General features: G+C 43.6%; 1 protein-coding gene across 4 annotated transcripts in view; it reads left to right on the plus strand.

The window, feature by feature from the left end:
* LOC136378399 (nuclear body protein SP140-like protein) overlaps positions 1-14,418 on the plus strand; it is a 60,049-nt gene that overhangs the window by 42,996 nt on the left and 2,635 nt on the right. For all 4 annotated transcript variants that reach the window (XM_066345286.1, XM_066345287.1, XM_066345288.1 and 1 more), the window contains 7 exons: positions 2,268-2,321; positions 6,458-6,562; positions 9,317-9,459; positions 10,574-10,621; positions 12,999-13,114; positions 13,818-13,926; positions 14,233-14,295. In XM_066345286.1, the coding sequence (XP_066201383.1) occupies positions 2,268-2,321; positions 6,458-6,562; positions 9,317-9,459; positions 10,574-10,621; positions 12,999-13,114; positions 13,818-13,926; positions 14,233-14,295 (638 nt within the window). The remainder of the gene's footprint in view (positions 1-2,267; positions 2,322-6,457; positions 6,563-9,316; positions 9,460-10,573; positions 10,622-12,998; positions 13,115-13,817; positions 13,927-14,232; positions 14,296-14,418) is intronic.

Genomic DNA, 14,418 nt, shown 5'->3' on the forward strand with positions numbered 1-14,418 from the left:
GGAACCGACTGACAGCTGTCAGAGGGGACGGGAGGTTGGGGGTCTGGGTGGAAAAGTGAAGAGATTTAAAAACCCCAAAACCAATAAGCCTCGGTTTGATGATTGTCGTGTTGACAACCAACTACTGGGAGACCAGATGACATGCTCCGAGTGGCCAAGGGGAGGCAGCTGCCTCTGTCCCCAGACCGAAAGACTGAGGTCCCGCCCCAACCTTACTCAGCTATTCATTAGCAGGTACAAATAACTCAGGGATGCAGACAGGAGAGGTTTTCAGGAGGTGAAGTAAAGGACAAGGAACATGCCGCTTTCAATCTCTATTCTGAGAGCCTAAACATTTCTGTTACTGAATCCTTTCCTGCTGTTTTGCTGCTTCCAGTACGGGTCAGAGAGGCCACTGGACTCCTGTCCGCTCAGGGCCTTTGTACTAGGGTGCCTTGCTGTCTCTGTTTCCCTAACTCTACATGTCTTCACAGCATATTCCTACAGGTGATTACAGAGAAGGGGGTGCAGAAGAGGGTGAAAGGGGATAAATGGTGACGGAAGAAGACTTGACTTGGGGTGGTGAACATAATACAATATACTGATGAGGTTGAACCCCTGAAAGCTATACAATGTTATTAACCAATGTTACCCCAATAAATTCAATAAATATTAAAAAATAAAATAAATAAAAAGAAATAAAACTGCAAAGAAAGAAATCACTATCATTTCAGGGTTAACAAGATGGCTCCAGTTTGATGGGAGTGTGTCTTCCTCCACGGTCGCTGACAGATTCTTCCCCAGATGTAGATGACCTAGTGATGTCCACCTTCCCCACCTGTTTCATAGAGAGCAGGGGAAGGGGGACAGTCAGCTGTTGTCAATTTCGTCACAAACTTGTTCAAACCTCTATAGCCTCTGGCCATACCCTCTAATTATTGACAGCAAGGGAAGCTTCTGTTTATTGTAATCAAATTCCATTTATAACTTTTGACAGATGACCCCCAGTGTGATCTTGGTTTATATATAGTGACATTTGAATATGTCTTTGCAAAAAAAAGACATCTGTTTATGTTTACAACAACCTAAGAGTTAGGCCAGAGCCCCATTCCACAGTTGGGGTGCATCAGCTTGGCCTCTGTACCTGAGGTTTGAAGGATCTTTGCACATCACATGGGAAGTTAGCAGAAGAGGCAGAGCTAACAGCCTGGACTCCCAGCAAACACCCATAATCCTGTATGCAAAACCTCTGACACCACAAGTAAAATATCAGTGTGTTATTGTTTTAGAAAGACACTGTGGTTTATGTCTGATATGTTACAAAAGGTCCCAACAGTTTCTGGGGAAGAATCCCATTTGCAAATATACTAATGCTTTTCCTAGTTGTGGAAAGCCAACCAAGTGTAATAAGTTTTACAGGGGCCCCTGACAGTTAAGTCCAGATTCACTGTGAAATTAGTTAGCTGCATACCTGTGAAAAAATGCTGGTTTTCAAAATGTCTTTGATTTTGCACTTGGGCTAAAGGATTGTGCATTTTTCTCTATTTGTTAGTGATCTCTTTCCTTTAGATGGGAAGAGACAGAAATGATCATCATTATGTCTTTATGTTCCACATTCTTCTACAGGGTGAGGAGTTACAAGATTTATAACTCGTTTAACTCTGAATGCTGGCTGTGTTTTCCTTTACTTCCAAATCTTGGGGACATTGAAAACAAATCTGTTTAGGGGCCAGGCAATCATAAAAGACCTAAAAGCAAATGAAACAAATAGCTTTCTTGGCTGTAAAAGCTTCATTCAACTATTTTTGAGTTTTCTTTAAAATGATTTTAGATGATACACATTTAACATGGTACATTGGGTGGGCTGGGCTAATTGGTATAAAGTCAATGGCACAAGAGCAATGCTAGTGTATATTTTATGCAAATAAAAAGATAAAGTAGTTCCACTGTTCTTTGAGAACTCAGTTAAGGAGACTCTGACATCTCACAAAAATCTTAAAACCCAGACAGGACAGGACAGGATATCTGTTCCTATCCCTGCACCAACTGAAGTACGAAGGTATTCAAGGAGTTTTTCAAAGCCTAATTGAGAAATAAAGGGAGGCCCAGGGCCCATCCTGGACTCCAGCCTCTCAATTCAGTAGGTTTTTAATTGCTTTCGAAGGAAGAGAGAAACAGGAATTCAAACTTCCTTATAAACTTAAGTTTTCTGCAGTATAAGTCACCCTAAGGTTTGCCACTTTTATTTACTAATTTCTGTGTTCTCACCACCACCTGTTATTTTCTAGGTACTGTGAATCCTGGAAACAACTCTACTTTAGAAAAAGCCAAGAAGAAAAGGAGTAAGAGTTAATTATTTACTTTCTTTTAATATCAGAAAGTGAAAGGCAGAAACTGCGGGAGGAACGGAAAACAGAGGCTAGTGTGTTCCAAAAGGAAAATTTATTTTAGAAGCACCTGGGTGCAAGCAGACTGAGACCAGCAAAGGGGGTCAGCCCTGACCCCGGGCTGGAGCCTTAGATACAAAGGTTACAGCAGGCACTTGCTGGCCTGAGGTTGCCTGAGCCTGGACATGCTCAGATGAGCGTATCTGGGTTTATGGCCTTGGTCACTGACTTGAAGATGAGCAGGAGGAGGGGAATTCTGCTGCAGAAACACAAGGTCTTTTTCTTTCTGGTGTCCTTGGTAAATTTTGAAAATAGTCAAGAGGTCAGAAATCGGGACTTGATGCCTCCGGACCTGTGGGTAGGCTTCCACAAACAACTATTGTGATTTAAACTCCCCTAATAATCAGGTCCCTTTCCAATGCAAGCTTTCCCAGCCTTTCCTGTGTAGGTAAACTTTTTGCTACATTTCAAAGTGAAGGCCAGGAAGCCATTAAGAGAGAGAATAGTAAGCAAATTAACTATAGCCTCACAGTGGGGGGTGAGAATGTTCTGTTTTGAGCCCAGATGAGAAGTTGGGAGAGGGGAATTTGAGTTTTAAAGGAGCTTGACTTAAAGGAACCAATTTAAAGCTAATAGAAATGAGTTTTATAATGCCAGTGTTCCATTGTTGTTATTATTACTTAAAATATTGTGGTAGGTAGAATGAATGCTCCTCAAAGTTCCTACTCCCTGGAACCTGGAATCTGTTATTTTATATGGCAAGTGGACTTTGTAGATATATCAATAATTAAACTAGGGACCTTGAGATGGAGATTATCCTGGATTACCTGGGTGACCCAGTATATTCCCATAACCCTTAAAGAGCAGGGAACCTTTCTTGACTGTGGAGAGAGGAAGCGACTGTGGAGGAATGAGCATAAGCATTGAGCTATTTCTAGTTTGAAGCTATTATAAAAAAAAGAAGAAAGAAAAAAACTACTAGGAACATGTTCATATAAATATTTGGATAGACATATGTTTTCATTTGTCTTGGATAAACACCTAGATGAAGTACTACCGGGTCATATGAACACAGTGCATGATCAACAATCTTCCGGTCTGTCAAAGTATTTTTCAGAATGGTGGTATCTTTTCCTTTTGCACTAGAAATATATGAAAGTTCCGATGGCTCTGCTTACTCACCAGTACTTGGTTAGGTTTTTTGTTTTTAATTTTGCCATTCTCGGTGGGAGTGTAATATTTTTTCTTATAGTTTTAATTTGCATTGCCCTTATGACTTAGGATGCTGAGCCTCTTTTCATGTGCTTCCTTGCCGTCCATAGATTTGAAGTGCAATCAAATCATTTGCCTTGGAAGACACAACCTTTGTTGGTTGTGTCTTCCAATTGGCGTGTTTACATGCTCAATTTTTTGGCATTCCTGTTGAAAAACAAAATTTAAAATTTTGATGAAGTTTAACAGTTTTTTTCTTTTATCATCTGTAATTTTTGGTATCTATTTAATAATTCTTTGCCTCAATATTCTGTGTTTTTTTCATCAAGGTTTTGGTTTTTGTTTTGTGTTTTTTTTTGTGTGTTTTTTTTTTTACAGAGACAGAGAGTCAGAGAGAGGGATAGACAGGGAGAGACAGACAGGAATGGAGAAAGATGAGAAGCATCAATCATCAATTTTTCGTTGCAACACCTTAGTTGTTCATTGATTGCTTTCTTACTAATATGTGCCTTGACCGTGGGGCTACAGCAGACTGAGTAACCCCTGGCTCAAGCTAACGACCTTGGGTCCAAGCTGGTGAGCTTTCCTCAAACCAGATGAACCCGCGCTCAAGCTGGAGACCTTAGGGTCTCGAACCTGAGTCCTTCCGCATCCCAGTCCGACACTCTGTCCACTGTGCCACCGCCTGGTCAGGGTCTTCATCAAGTTTTACAGTTTGGCTCTTATATTTAGATTCATTATCTAGTTTGAGTTCATTTTTGTGTATGACATTAGGTAAGGATTTTTTTTTCTATGGATATCCAATTAGCCCAGTGCCATTTATTGATGATTATCGTTTTACATTAAATCAATTGCTTTGACATCCTTTTGAAAGTCAGCTGAGCATATGACTTCAAATGTATTTCTGAAATTCTTTTTCTGTTCTATTTATCTGTATGTCTATCTTTAGATCAATATTATACCTTCTTAGTTACTACAGCTTTATAATAAGTCCTGAAATCAGGTAGTAAAACCTGTAAGTTTGGTTCTTTTCCTTTCCAAAATGGTTTTGGGTATGTTAGGATTTGTGCATTTTGAAGCTTCTTCTCTTTTACAGTTTAGCTATTTCTTAAGATCATGTGTCTGTCTAAGGTGCCTGCTGAGCTCCGGCCATATGTCCATGTGCTAGCCAGTGGTCGGCAAACTCATTAGTCAACAGAGCCAAATATCAACAGTACAATGATTGAAATTTCTTTTGAGAGCCAAATTTTTTAAACTTAAACTATGTAGGTACATTCCTTATTGAGGTAGCACCTGCACATGGTATTTTGTGGAAGAGCCACACTCAAGGGCTAAGGAGCCCAATGTGGCTCGCGAGCCACAGTTTGCCGACCAGGGGCCATCCGAAGAGAAATGGTGAGGAGCAAAATGTGTCTTCCCTCAGAGGTCTGTCCTTTCTGTGTGAAGCTTTTCTAACGGCTCCCCCCTCCCACAGCGCTCTGCTCTCCTCTTACTCCTCGAATCTTAAGGTCCTGCTGCTATGAGGGGAGTTATGAACTATGGTATTTTGTCTGGACCATGACATCTTCCAGAATGCAGATGTTCTGTTAGTAAATTAAAAATGGGAAATGGATTATCTAGAACAGGGGTCTCCAAACTATGGCCCGCGGGCCACATGCGGCCCCCTGAGGCCATTTATCCGGCCCCCGCTTCACTTCCTGAAGGGGCACCTCTTTCATTGGTGGTCAATGAAAGGAGCACATTGACCATCTCATTAGCCAAAAGCAGGCCCATAGTACCCATTGAAATACTGGTCAGTTTCTTGATTTAAATTTACTTGTTTTTTATTTTAAATATTGTATTTGTTCCCGTTTTGTTTTTTTACTTTAAAATAAGATATGTGCCGTGTGCATAGGGATTTGTTCATAGTTTTTTTATAGTCCGGCCCTCCAACGGTCTGAGGGACAGTGAACTGGCCCCCTGTGTAAAAAGTTTGGGGACCCCTGATCTAGAACATGAGATGAAGAATTGACTTCATTAATTCTTTAAAACTTATTGAAAGTCCCTTGGAACCTATTATGTAATTAATATTAGTAAATGCTTTTTATTCCTTTAAAATAATATATGTTTAAACTATTTGTTGGGATTTGACTTCTCACAATATTCTCTCTCTCTCTCCTCCCCCCCCCCCCGTTTCTTTTTTGAGAGAGACAGGGAGAGAGAGAGAGAAACAAGAACATGGACTGACCTGTGGCGGCGCAGTGGATAAAGCGTCAACCTGGAAATGCTGAGGTTGCCGGTTCAAAACCCTGGGCTTGCCCGGTCAAGGCACATATGGGAGTTGATGCTTCCTGCTTCTCCCCCTTCTCTCTCTCTCTCTCTCTCTCTCCCCCCTCTCTATAATGAATAATATCTTGTAATAGTAAGTTATTCTAGATCAATAGTTTCTTTAAATGTAAATGGACTAAACTGTCCAATCAAAAGACAAAAAAAAAAAAAAAAAAGAACATGGAGCGGCTCCTGTGCGTGCCCCGACTGAAGAATCCAACCGGCAACCTCTGTCTGTGGGAGAATGCTTCAACCAACCGAGCTATCTGGCCAGGGCTTAATTTCTTTTATATTTTCAGAGAGACAGAGAGACAGAGAGAGAGAGAGAGAGGAAAAGGGAAAAGGAAGCACTGATTTGTTGCTCCACTCAGTCGTGCATTCATTGGCTGCTTCCTTGTGTGTCCTGACCATGGATCAAACTCTCAACCTTGCTATTTCAGGATGATGCTCTAATCTACGGGGCTACCTGGCCAGGGCCAACCTTATGTCTTTATAGAAATGACCTCAACATAGGAAGAAGTTGTACATGTGCAACTGTAAAATGGAATAGAACAAAGAATCTTCTCTTGCAGGGTCAACAAATCAAGAAACAGAAAGTGTGGATTTTAACTCTGAAATTCTTCCTGTGAAGTGTGGGAAGACGGACGGCTCGTTATATAAGAACAAGTTGGAACAAGGTGGGTTTTATGGTCTACTTTAATTTATAATTCGTAAATGAAGAACTCACAAGAAGTAATGGAATTACCCACATGAATTACCCATCGTTCAAGGAATTGAGGCCCTACAGAGGCTTGAGTGTAGGTAGGGGCTGTTAAGATGATGTTTTCATACTTTAAGAAATGGTGCATATTAAGCGCTCACTTCCACATGGAAGTCTTCATAAGGATGCCAAAGAGAAGTGCAGGAATGTCAATTGATGATGGGTCATATTGTATATTTCACTTTGAATCAGATATAACAGGAAGAGGCCCTCAGCATCCACCTTTACATCTTATATGCTTTCTGGATCATCATCACCAGGACAGGGTGTTTTAGTGAGATCACAGAATTTAGAATCAGAAAATCTGAGTTCTGACCTCAGCCCTGCTGAGAGTGACCTAGTAAAGAATGGGAGTTTCTTAGGCCTGAAATTTCTCATCCAAAAATTGGATTAATGTTAAAAACCTACCTCATGGTATGACGTTGAGAGTTCATTTACACAATGAATATAAAATATTTTGTGATTTTTAAGTTATAACATGTTGCAATAATTGTCTGTTATAATGAACTCAGTATGATATTTCTCTTAATATGGCTATGTGAACACCAATTAATATAAATGTTTGCATAACTATTTTTTAAACAGCTTTACTGATATACAACTCACATATACAACTTTCTGTGTAAAGTGTAGAAGTCACTGTTGAGTTTTTGTTTGTTTCTTTTGTACATTCATAAGATTATGCAACCATCATCACAATCTAGTTTTGGAATGTTTTTGCCCCCCACTGAAAGAAACCCCAGTAGTCAATACCAATTCTCACCTCACCCCACTGCCCAGCCCTGAGCAACCGCTAACCTATTTTCTGATCTATAAACTGGCCTATTTTAGGCATTTTATATCAATGACTCATATAACATGTACCTTTCTTGTGACTTGTGCTTTCCCTCAGTTTGATGTTTTTAAGTTTCATGCATGTAGTAGCATGTATTATATTTTCTTCTTTTTACTGCCAAATAACATAATATTCCTGAAAGGCAGAAACCACAGCCCGAAACAAAAACACAAGGATAGTGTGTTCCAAAAGGAAAATTTATTTTAAAAGAGCCTGGGTGCAAGCGGGCTGAGACCAGCAAAGGGAGTCAGCCCTGAGCTGCTGAAGGGAGCATTAGAGATAGAAGTTGCTGCAGGCATTTGCTGGCATGGGGTTGCCTGCACCTGGACATACTCAGATTAGCATATTGGGGTTTGTGGCCTTGGTCACTGACTTGATGCTGAGCAGGAAGAAGGGGATTCAGCTGCAGAAACACACGTTCTTTCTGCTGTAGCACAAGCTTAATCAGCATGGTCCTTTCTGGTGTCCTTGGTAAATCCTGAACACAACCAAGAGGTCAGGAATCTCCCAGGAGCAGCTGGGACCGGTCACTTTTGGGCCTGTGGCTAGACTTTCACAAAGAACTATTGTGATTAAACTCCCCTAATTGTCAGGTCCCTCCCCAATGTAAGCTTTCCTTGATATTCCTGCAAGGTAAACTTTTTGCTACATTTCAAAGTAAAGGCCAGGAAACCATTAAGAGAGAGAATAGCAAACAAATTAACTACAACCTCACAGTGTGAGATGAGAATGTTCTGTTTTGAGCCCTAGTGGGAAGTTGGGTGATAGGAATTTGAGTTGTAAAGGGGCTCTGGAATTAAAGGAGCCCTGAACCAAAACCTAACAGTTCCATGGGACGGATATGCCATATTTTATTCTTCCCTCCCGAAGATGGAGTTTTCCCTCTCTTTGGCTAGTATGAATAATGCTACTACATTCATGTAGTTTTTATGTAAACTTATTTTTTTCAGGTTTTTTTTTTATATACCTAGGGGTAGAATTGCTGGGTTATATGATAATTCTATATTGAATTTATTGAGGAAAAAACCAAACTGTTTTCCACAGTATTGCATCAGTTTCATATTCCCACCAGCAAAATTTCCAGTCACCAATTTCTCTGCATTCTCACCAACACTTGTTATTGTCTTTTTCATTATGGCCACACTGGCACAGGTAGTGTGTAGGATCTCACTGCGGTTTTGATTTTCATCTCCCTAAGGACGCATATGGCTATATGACTGCATTTTATGTATAAATTAAATTTTTCCACTGAGTAATATTTCACAGTTATTTAAATGTCAGCTACCCGTGATTTCAGGAACGGAAAGATCCCTGCTCACTAGTGCCAGTAAAGTGGCTGAAACATGTTTGCAGCAGAAGGCACAGGTCTCCTGTGGTGCTTGCTGAGCTGCGGGGGGGCCCCCACCTGAGATGTCAGTCCAGTTTGAGGTTCTGCCCCCCCCCCCGAGTGCCCCCCCCCCCCCCGGGCCATCAGAGAGTCTGCCTTGTTCTCTGTCTCCAGAATTCAATAGCTAATGCAAGTCCTCTCCCTGTTCAGAATCAATTGCTTTTCCTAACAGGTGATTTTGGAATACATTTCTAGTGTTGATTTTGATGCTAATGATCACTTTTGTTGTTGTTGCATAGAGGTCAAAGAAATGTGTGCACAATGCAGGGACTCTCCTTGGAGGGGACTTGCAGGCTGGGTTTGGGGGTTCTTAAGTCGGAGAGGGGAGGCCAGACACTCCTGCTATTGACCGTGAACTCAAATTGGGTGGGCTCAGAGCCAATGTGCTGGGAGGCCAACAACTGAGCTCTGAGGACAAAGAGGTCTCAGGATCACCCCCTGTCTTACAGGAGCCACAGTGAAGTGTATAAAAAGCGATGATGGAAACTGGTTCACCCCCAGGGAATTTGAAATTAAAGGAGGCCGTGAAAAATCAAGTAATTGGAAGCTGAGTATACGCTGTGGAGGGGAAACCCTGAAAAGACTGATGGATGTACGTGAGTGACGGGAGCGGAGATGTGACTTTCCCGGTTGTACTCAAAGATAAGGTCACTGTGAGCTCACCGAATATAGGCTGCATTATGACCAGAGCCCTAAAGCCCCTGACATTGTCCTTCCCCCGGGAGAGGTGCCCACCCTCACAGCTCAGCACAAGGCAGCTCCCGCTCTGTCCCAGGGGCTCTGTGGGCGCAGGCGCAGGAGCTGGAGGGGAAGGTCATTCTGACTCGTGCTTGCAGACGACTCTACGCACTGAGAGAGACAGTCCACAGTCAACCAGTGGGCAGAAGACACTCCAGAGAAAGAATGGCTTGAAAACCAGACCACTCCGTGGGTTGAGGTGGATGGTGGTGTGGGATATGGAATAGTCCATCAAGTAGTTTGTGGAGAGATTTAATGTCAAGCTGAGGAGTTTAAACTCATAAATATAGACAGCTCAGAACCAGGGAGTCTCTTGAGCCATGAAATGATGTATTTAGAACAGTATCACAGACAACATGGGCCTTTGAAATTACTGTCTCTCAGCGTAACAAGCCTACAGTCAGCCTGCCATGCTCAGCTCAGATGTCACCCCTCTCTGAATGTTCCCTGACTGACCTGCCCCGGTCACCCATCCCTGGGCCCCTTGAACCCTCTATGAAGGCCCTTCTCTCACTGTTTTATTCTTATCCTTCCTGCATTCCCCTTGTGTCTCTAGACTCCCCAGGGGTTTGTCCGTGTTTGTGGGCTCAGCATTGTCCAGAGTGTCTGACACCTGTAGGTGTGGGATACGTGTGTGCTGAGCGAACGGTCCTGCTGTGAGGACTCAAGTGTGAGTGGCCCTGTTGGGAATGGAAAGGAGGTGAGGGGTGTTAAAAAGATGGTGAAGGAAAACCTCTTAAAACTTAGGAGAAAAGTATAAGAACAAGAGAGAAGGTTCTGAAGATGATTTTTCTGGGTTCCAACGACAAATTCTAGAATAAATACAGGGGAGGAGAGGAAGTTCATGTCTCATTAATACGCCTTGGTCTGGGACATCCAAGAAGAAATATTTGGGAAGAGGTTGGAATGCCGGACTCACAAACCGGAAACACGGGCTAACCCCGTATTTGGATCTTTTTATCTTTCAGCGTGGATATCTACCTAAACCTCCAAGCAAAAATAACGGGAAGAAAAAGGTGATCACTTCTGTACTTGAGTTCTTCTCACGCAAATGACTTTATATGTATGGTGCATTTTTTATGGTTTCTCAACTGTGTGATTATTATTTAGTGTTCCCTTCCGCTCTCCCCTGCCTTCATTTTATTTATTGCGTGTGCCTTCAGATATGGTCACTGAACATTATGTTGTATGCAGGGTCATCTGTGCATGGTCAACCATTTGAGATGGAGATAAGGATCTATCCAAACAGCTTCATAGAAGAGTTTTAGCTATAGAGGCAGATGTTGTAAGGGTGTCACATGTAAAGTAAACATGACTATGGAATACATAAAAAATTTTCTTAATAAGGTCACAAGGTCATCCTCAACTCAATCCTAGATTTTGATTATATTATTTACATCCTCTTCCATTATCCAATAAAGGATATACTTAGAAACACAGAATTCTTTCTCAATTGGAAATTATGGGCTTATTTTCATGCAGATAGTTCTGTAAGGTTGGAGCTCTTGGGAGATGGATGCATCTTAAATAATAGGCTGACCTGGAAAAATAGTTCGTTTGATGCCAGCCCTTGGCTCCACTACAGGGCTGTGCAGCTTCCTTTCCATCTATGGAAGTGATTTCTCCCTCAGTGGAAGAAGGCTGTGGATACTACAAACAAATACACAATGTGCAGTGTAGACTCAGGACCACGAGATGGCCTGTTCAAGACTGGGTATGAATGAGACCCTGAGCAGGAGGGGAAGGTGAGAAGTGCCATCCTCATACACTTCAGGTAGAAATGGCCATACAGCACTTGCACACTAGGCTACACATAGCTGGTCACCGGGACTTCACCTTCCACCGGGAACGTGCGGTCCAGGCCTTTATCTGACGTTCAAGGTCTTTTGAACTGTCAGCCCTTGAGACATTTCATCCACTGGCTTGGGTGCTCTTTAGAGAATGGTTCACACAGTTTTCCCAGCTGCAGTTCTCTGTTGTATGACTTAACATGCCCTCAGTGCCTGGTTTTCTGTTTCTATCACCATTGATGGGGGAGGGATGTCCACTGGAGAGTTTCGGATGGCAAGTAATGGCATCTCTCACTGGACAGGTGAACTGACAGGTGTTTATTAGTCACATACACTCCCAGACCGAGGAAGGAGGGCAGGGCGACCGTGTAGCTTTACAGGGTGGCCCTCAGGGACAGATGAACAACCAGGGGCTGTGGAGGGTTGGGTGGCCTCTGGTCTCTGGGGGACATGGTGGTTGGTTTCTTTGAATAATTCCATGACTGACTAGGAACTCAAATACGATATCACAGATCATCCAGATTACACATGGTCCCGTGACAAGGAGCATGATTTAGCTGAGGGACCTTATCCAGGGGAGCAGAGTGGGGAGGAGAACGTGCAGATAGGTCGTTCAAGACCCTCCTTATTTTACCAAATGTCACAGCAGCACGTAATACTGAGCTTTAACATTGGCCCTTAGACCGCACTTTCTTGACTGACAAAGGGCTCAGTCTCAGGCCAGTTCTTTTCGTTCACACGTGTGCTTGTATGGAATTCGGTGTATCTTTGTGTCTGCTCTATAAACTTTGTTGGGTTCAATATTCAGGAGTTACACCACAACATTTGGATGGAAATACCATCAAATTTTATCTTCTTCAAATGAATTAAATCTGGTTCAAGGCCTCACATTACGATTGGTAAGAAATTCACTTTCAAGTCCCTCTCCAGTCTGATTATAGAACACAGCAACGGCCACACTCCCTGGCCATTCAGAGATGGTGCCACCCCGCCCTACACGGTGAGCTGAGTCATGGGGCATCTTCCCCAGCTCCCAGAGCCACAGAGCGCCATCCTCCCTGGCACCACCTGGTCATCTGTGCCCATGGTCATTCCACCCCAAAGTCACTGTCACAGGTCCAGGGACCCTCCAGGCACAGAATCCACAGTCCAGGACTTCCTTCCAGTCCTTGAACTCATGGGGAGCCGACAGCCACGACTAGAGGATGCAGTGTTTTCTTAGAAGTTTATTCCACTGTATTAACTTCTCAATATATATACAACCTTTCCATGAGTCATTTGGGTCATTGTAGGGTAGGCAAATGGATTTGATGCTTTATTACAGGACCTTGTTTTATCTGCAAGGTAATAAAATGATTTACCTTTAAAATGTCTATAAAACTCATTGTCTTGTTTTGTTGCTAGTTTTTCTGTGTTAGAGTTTCTTGGTTTGTGGTCTGACACATAGGTGTCTCCTCCTAAACTTCACTGTAGACAAAGAATTCTTCTGAAGTCTGCACTCAGAAGCACATCAGAGTTTCCCAGGTTCACAAAATGCTATGCATTCCAGATTCTCGTAGTGGAGGCCTTCTGGGTCCTTACTGGGGACAGTTTTGTTTTCTAGTTGAGAAAGTCAAACACATGTGAGATCTGCCGAAGCAGAGGGACGCTCTTCCGCTGTGATACTTGTTCAAGATCCTTTCATAAGGGCTGTCACCTCCCTTCTGTGGAAAAAAAGAGGTTTGTGAGATGTTGCCCCTCTCTCCTTTCAAGGACCCTTCCTCCTGCCATTCCCCCTCCCCCCCCCCCCCCCGCAGAGCTGCTGCGTGTGTCCTGATGGGAAATAACTGGGATGGAGGGAGGTGGGGGTCCGGCAATATGACCCCAGTTTACAAGTTTAAAGACACTTGTAGCAAGAGGGTATTAAACAATACCCTCCTCTCTCCTCTGGGAGGCTGAGGCCAGTGGCTGGGTCCTTTGCCTACATACTGCCACTGCTCTTTATAGAGCTTTCTAGCATGGACTCCTGTTCACAGGAGTGGAAACCCAGGGATTTATGTTCTCTGCTTATTTGGGAAACGCAGGAAACCTGGATTTTTTTGTCATGTTCTCAGCTGGTTGAGGCTACAGGACCCCAGGGGTTAAAGCCCAGTCTCTGACCCTCAGGCCAGGTGGGCAGGGCCCTCTGGGGCTCCCAGAAGTTCCGACGGGGAAAGGAGAGCCCACCCCTCACCCTGAGCTGCCCTCCACTCACCCCCTGCTGCTCCCCTTGATGGGATGAGGGTCATTGGCTAGACCCAACAGGGGGCCCTTGGAGACTCCACGCAGTGTTCCCTTAGTTCTCAAGCTGTGCCCATGGGCCATTCCTGAAAGGACAGTGGCAGCTGTAGCAACGGTGGCTCTTCTGGGGATGTGCCTTGCTCACTTGTGCCCACTCTCTCAGCAGCCCGTGGAGTTGCACCTTCTGCCAGATAATGCTGTCTGCAGGAAGTCAGCAGTGCCGCAGGGAGTCTGAGGTCCTGGCGAGGCCCATGGGGCCTGAGGAGGAGCTGGTGAGTTGGATTTGAACCCCCAAGCCTTTTTCTTTCCCGTTGACATGTGAGAAGTCAAACAGTCACAGGGTGAGGGGCACGGTGCCAAAGGGTGCCTCCTCTTCCGCCCAGGTCTCAACCCTGCTGACGCCGCACTGAGGCTTGTGTGCAGAGAACAAACAACTCCGCCATTACATATCTGTTTCTTAGAGCCACACTTGTTTGAGGAAACTTCTGGAAAACCAGTGTCGCCATACTTCTGCCCAGCATGCATACGGAATCATTCTGTCTAAGCTGCTTTTCATTCAAATTCTCCTTCTCTTGCAGAAATGTAAGTTCCTCTTCTTGAAAGTCTGTTGCCATTTCGACGAAAACTTCCCTAAGAAGAATGTGAGTAACAATAACAAACCATGATTACAGGTCGCCTGACCTTGACACGGGCTCTTGTGAGATTTGTGATCTCTGAAATCCGTGGGAGGCAGAGCACGGGCTGCTGCTGTCCTTACCTTGTAT

This window comes from Saccopteryx leptura, chromosome 7 (assembly GCF_036850995.1).
Source record: "Saccopteryx leptura isolate mSacLep1 chromosome 7, mSacLep1_pri_phased_curated, whole genome shotgun sequence".
NCBI classification, from domain to species: Eukaryota; Metazoa; Chordata; class Mammalia; order Chiroptera; family Emballonuridae; genus Saccopteryx; species Saccopteryx leptura.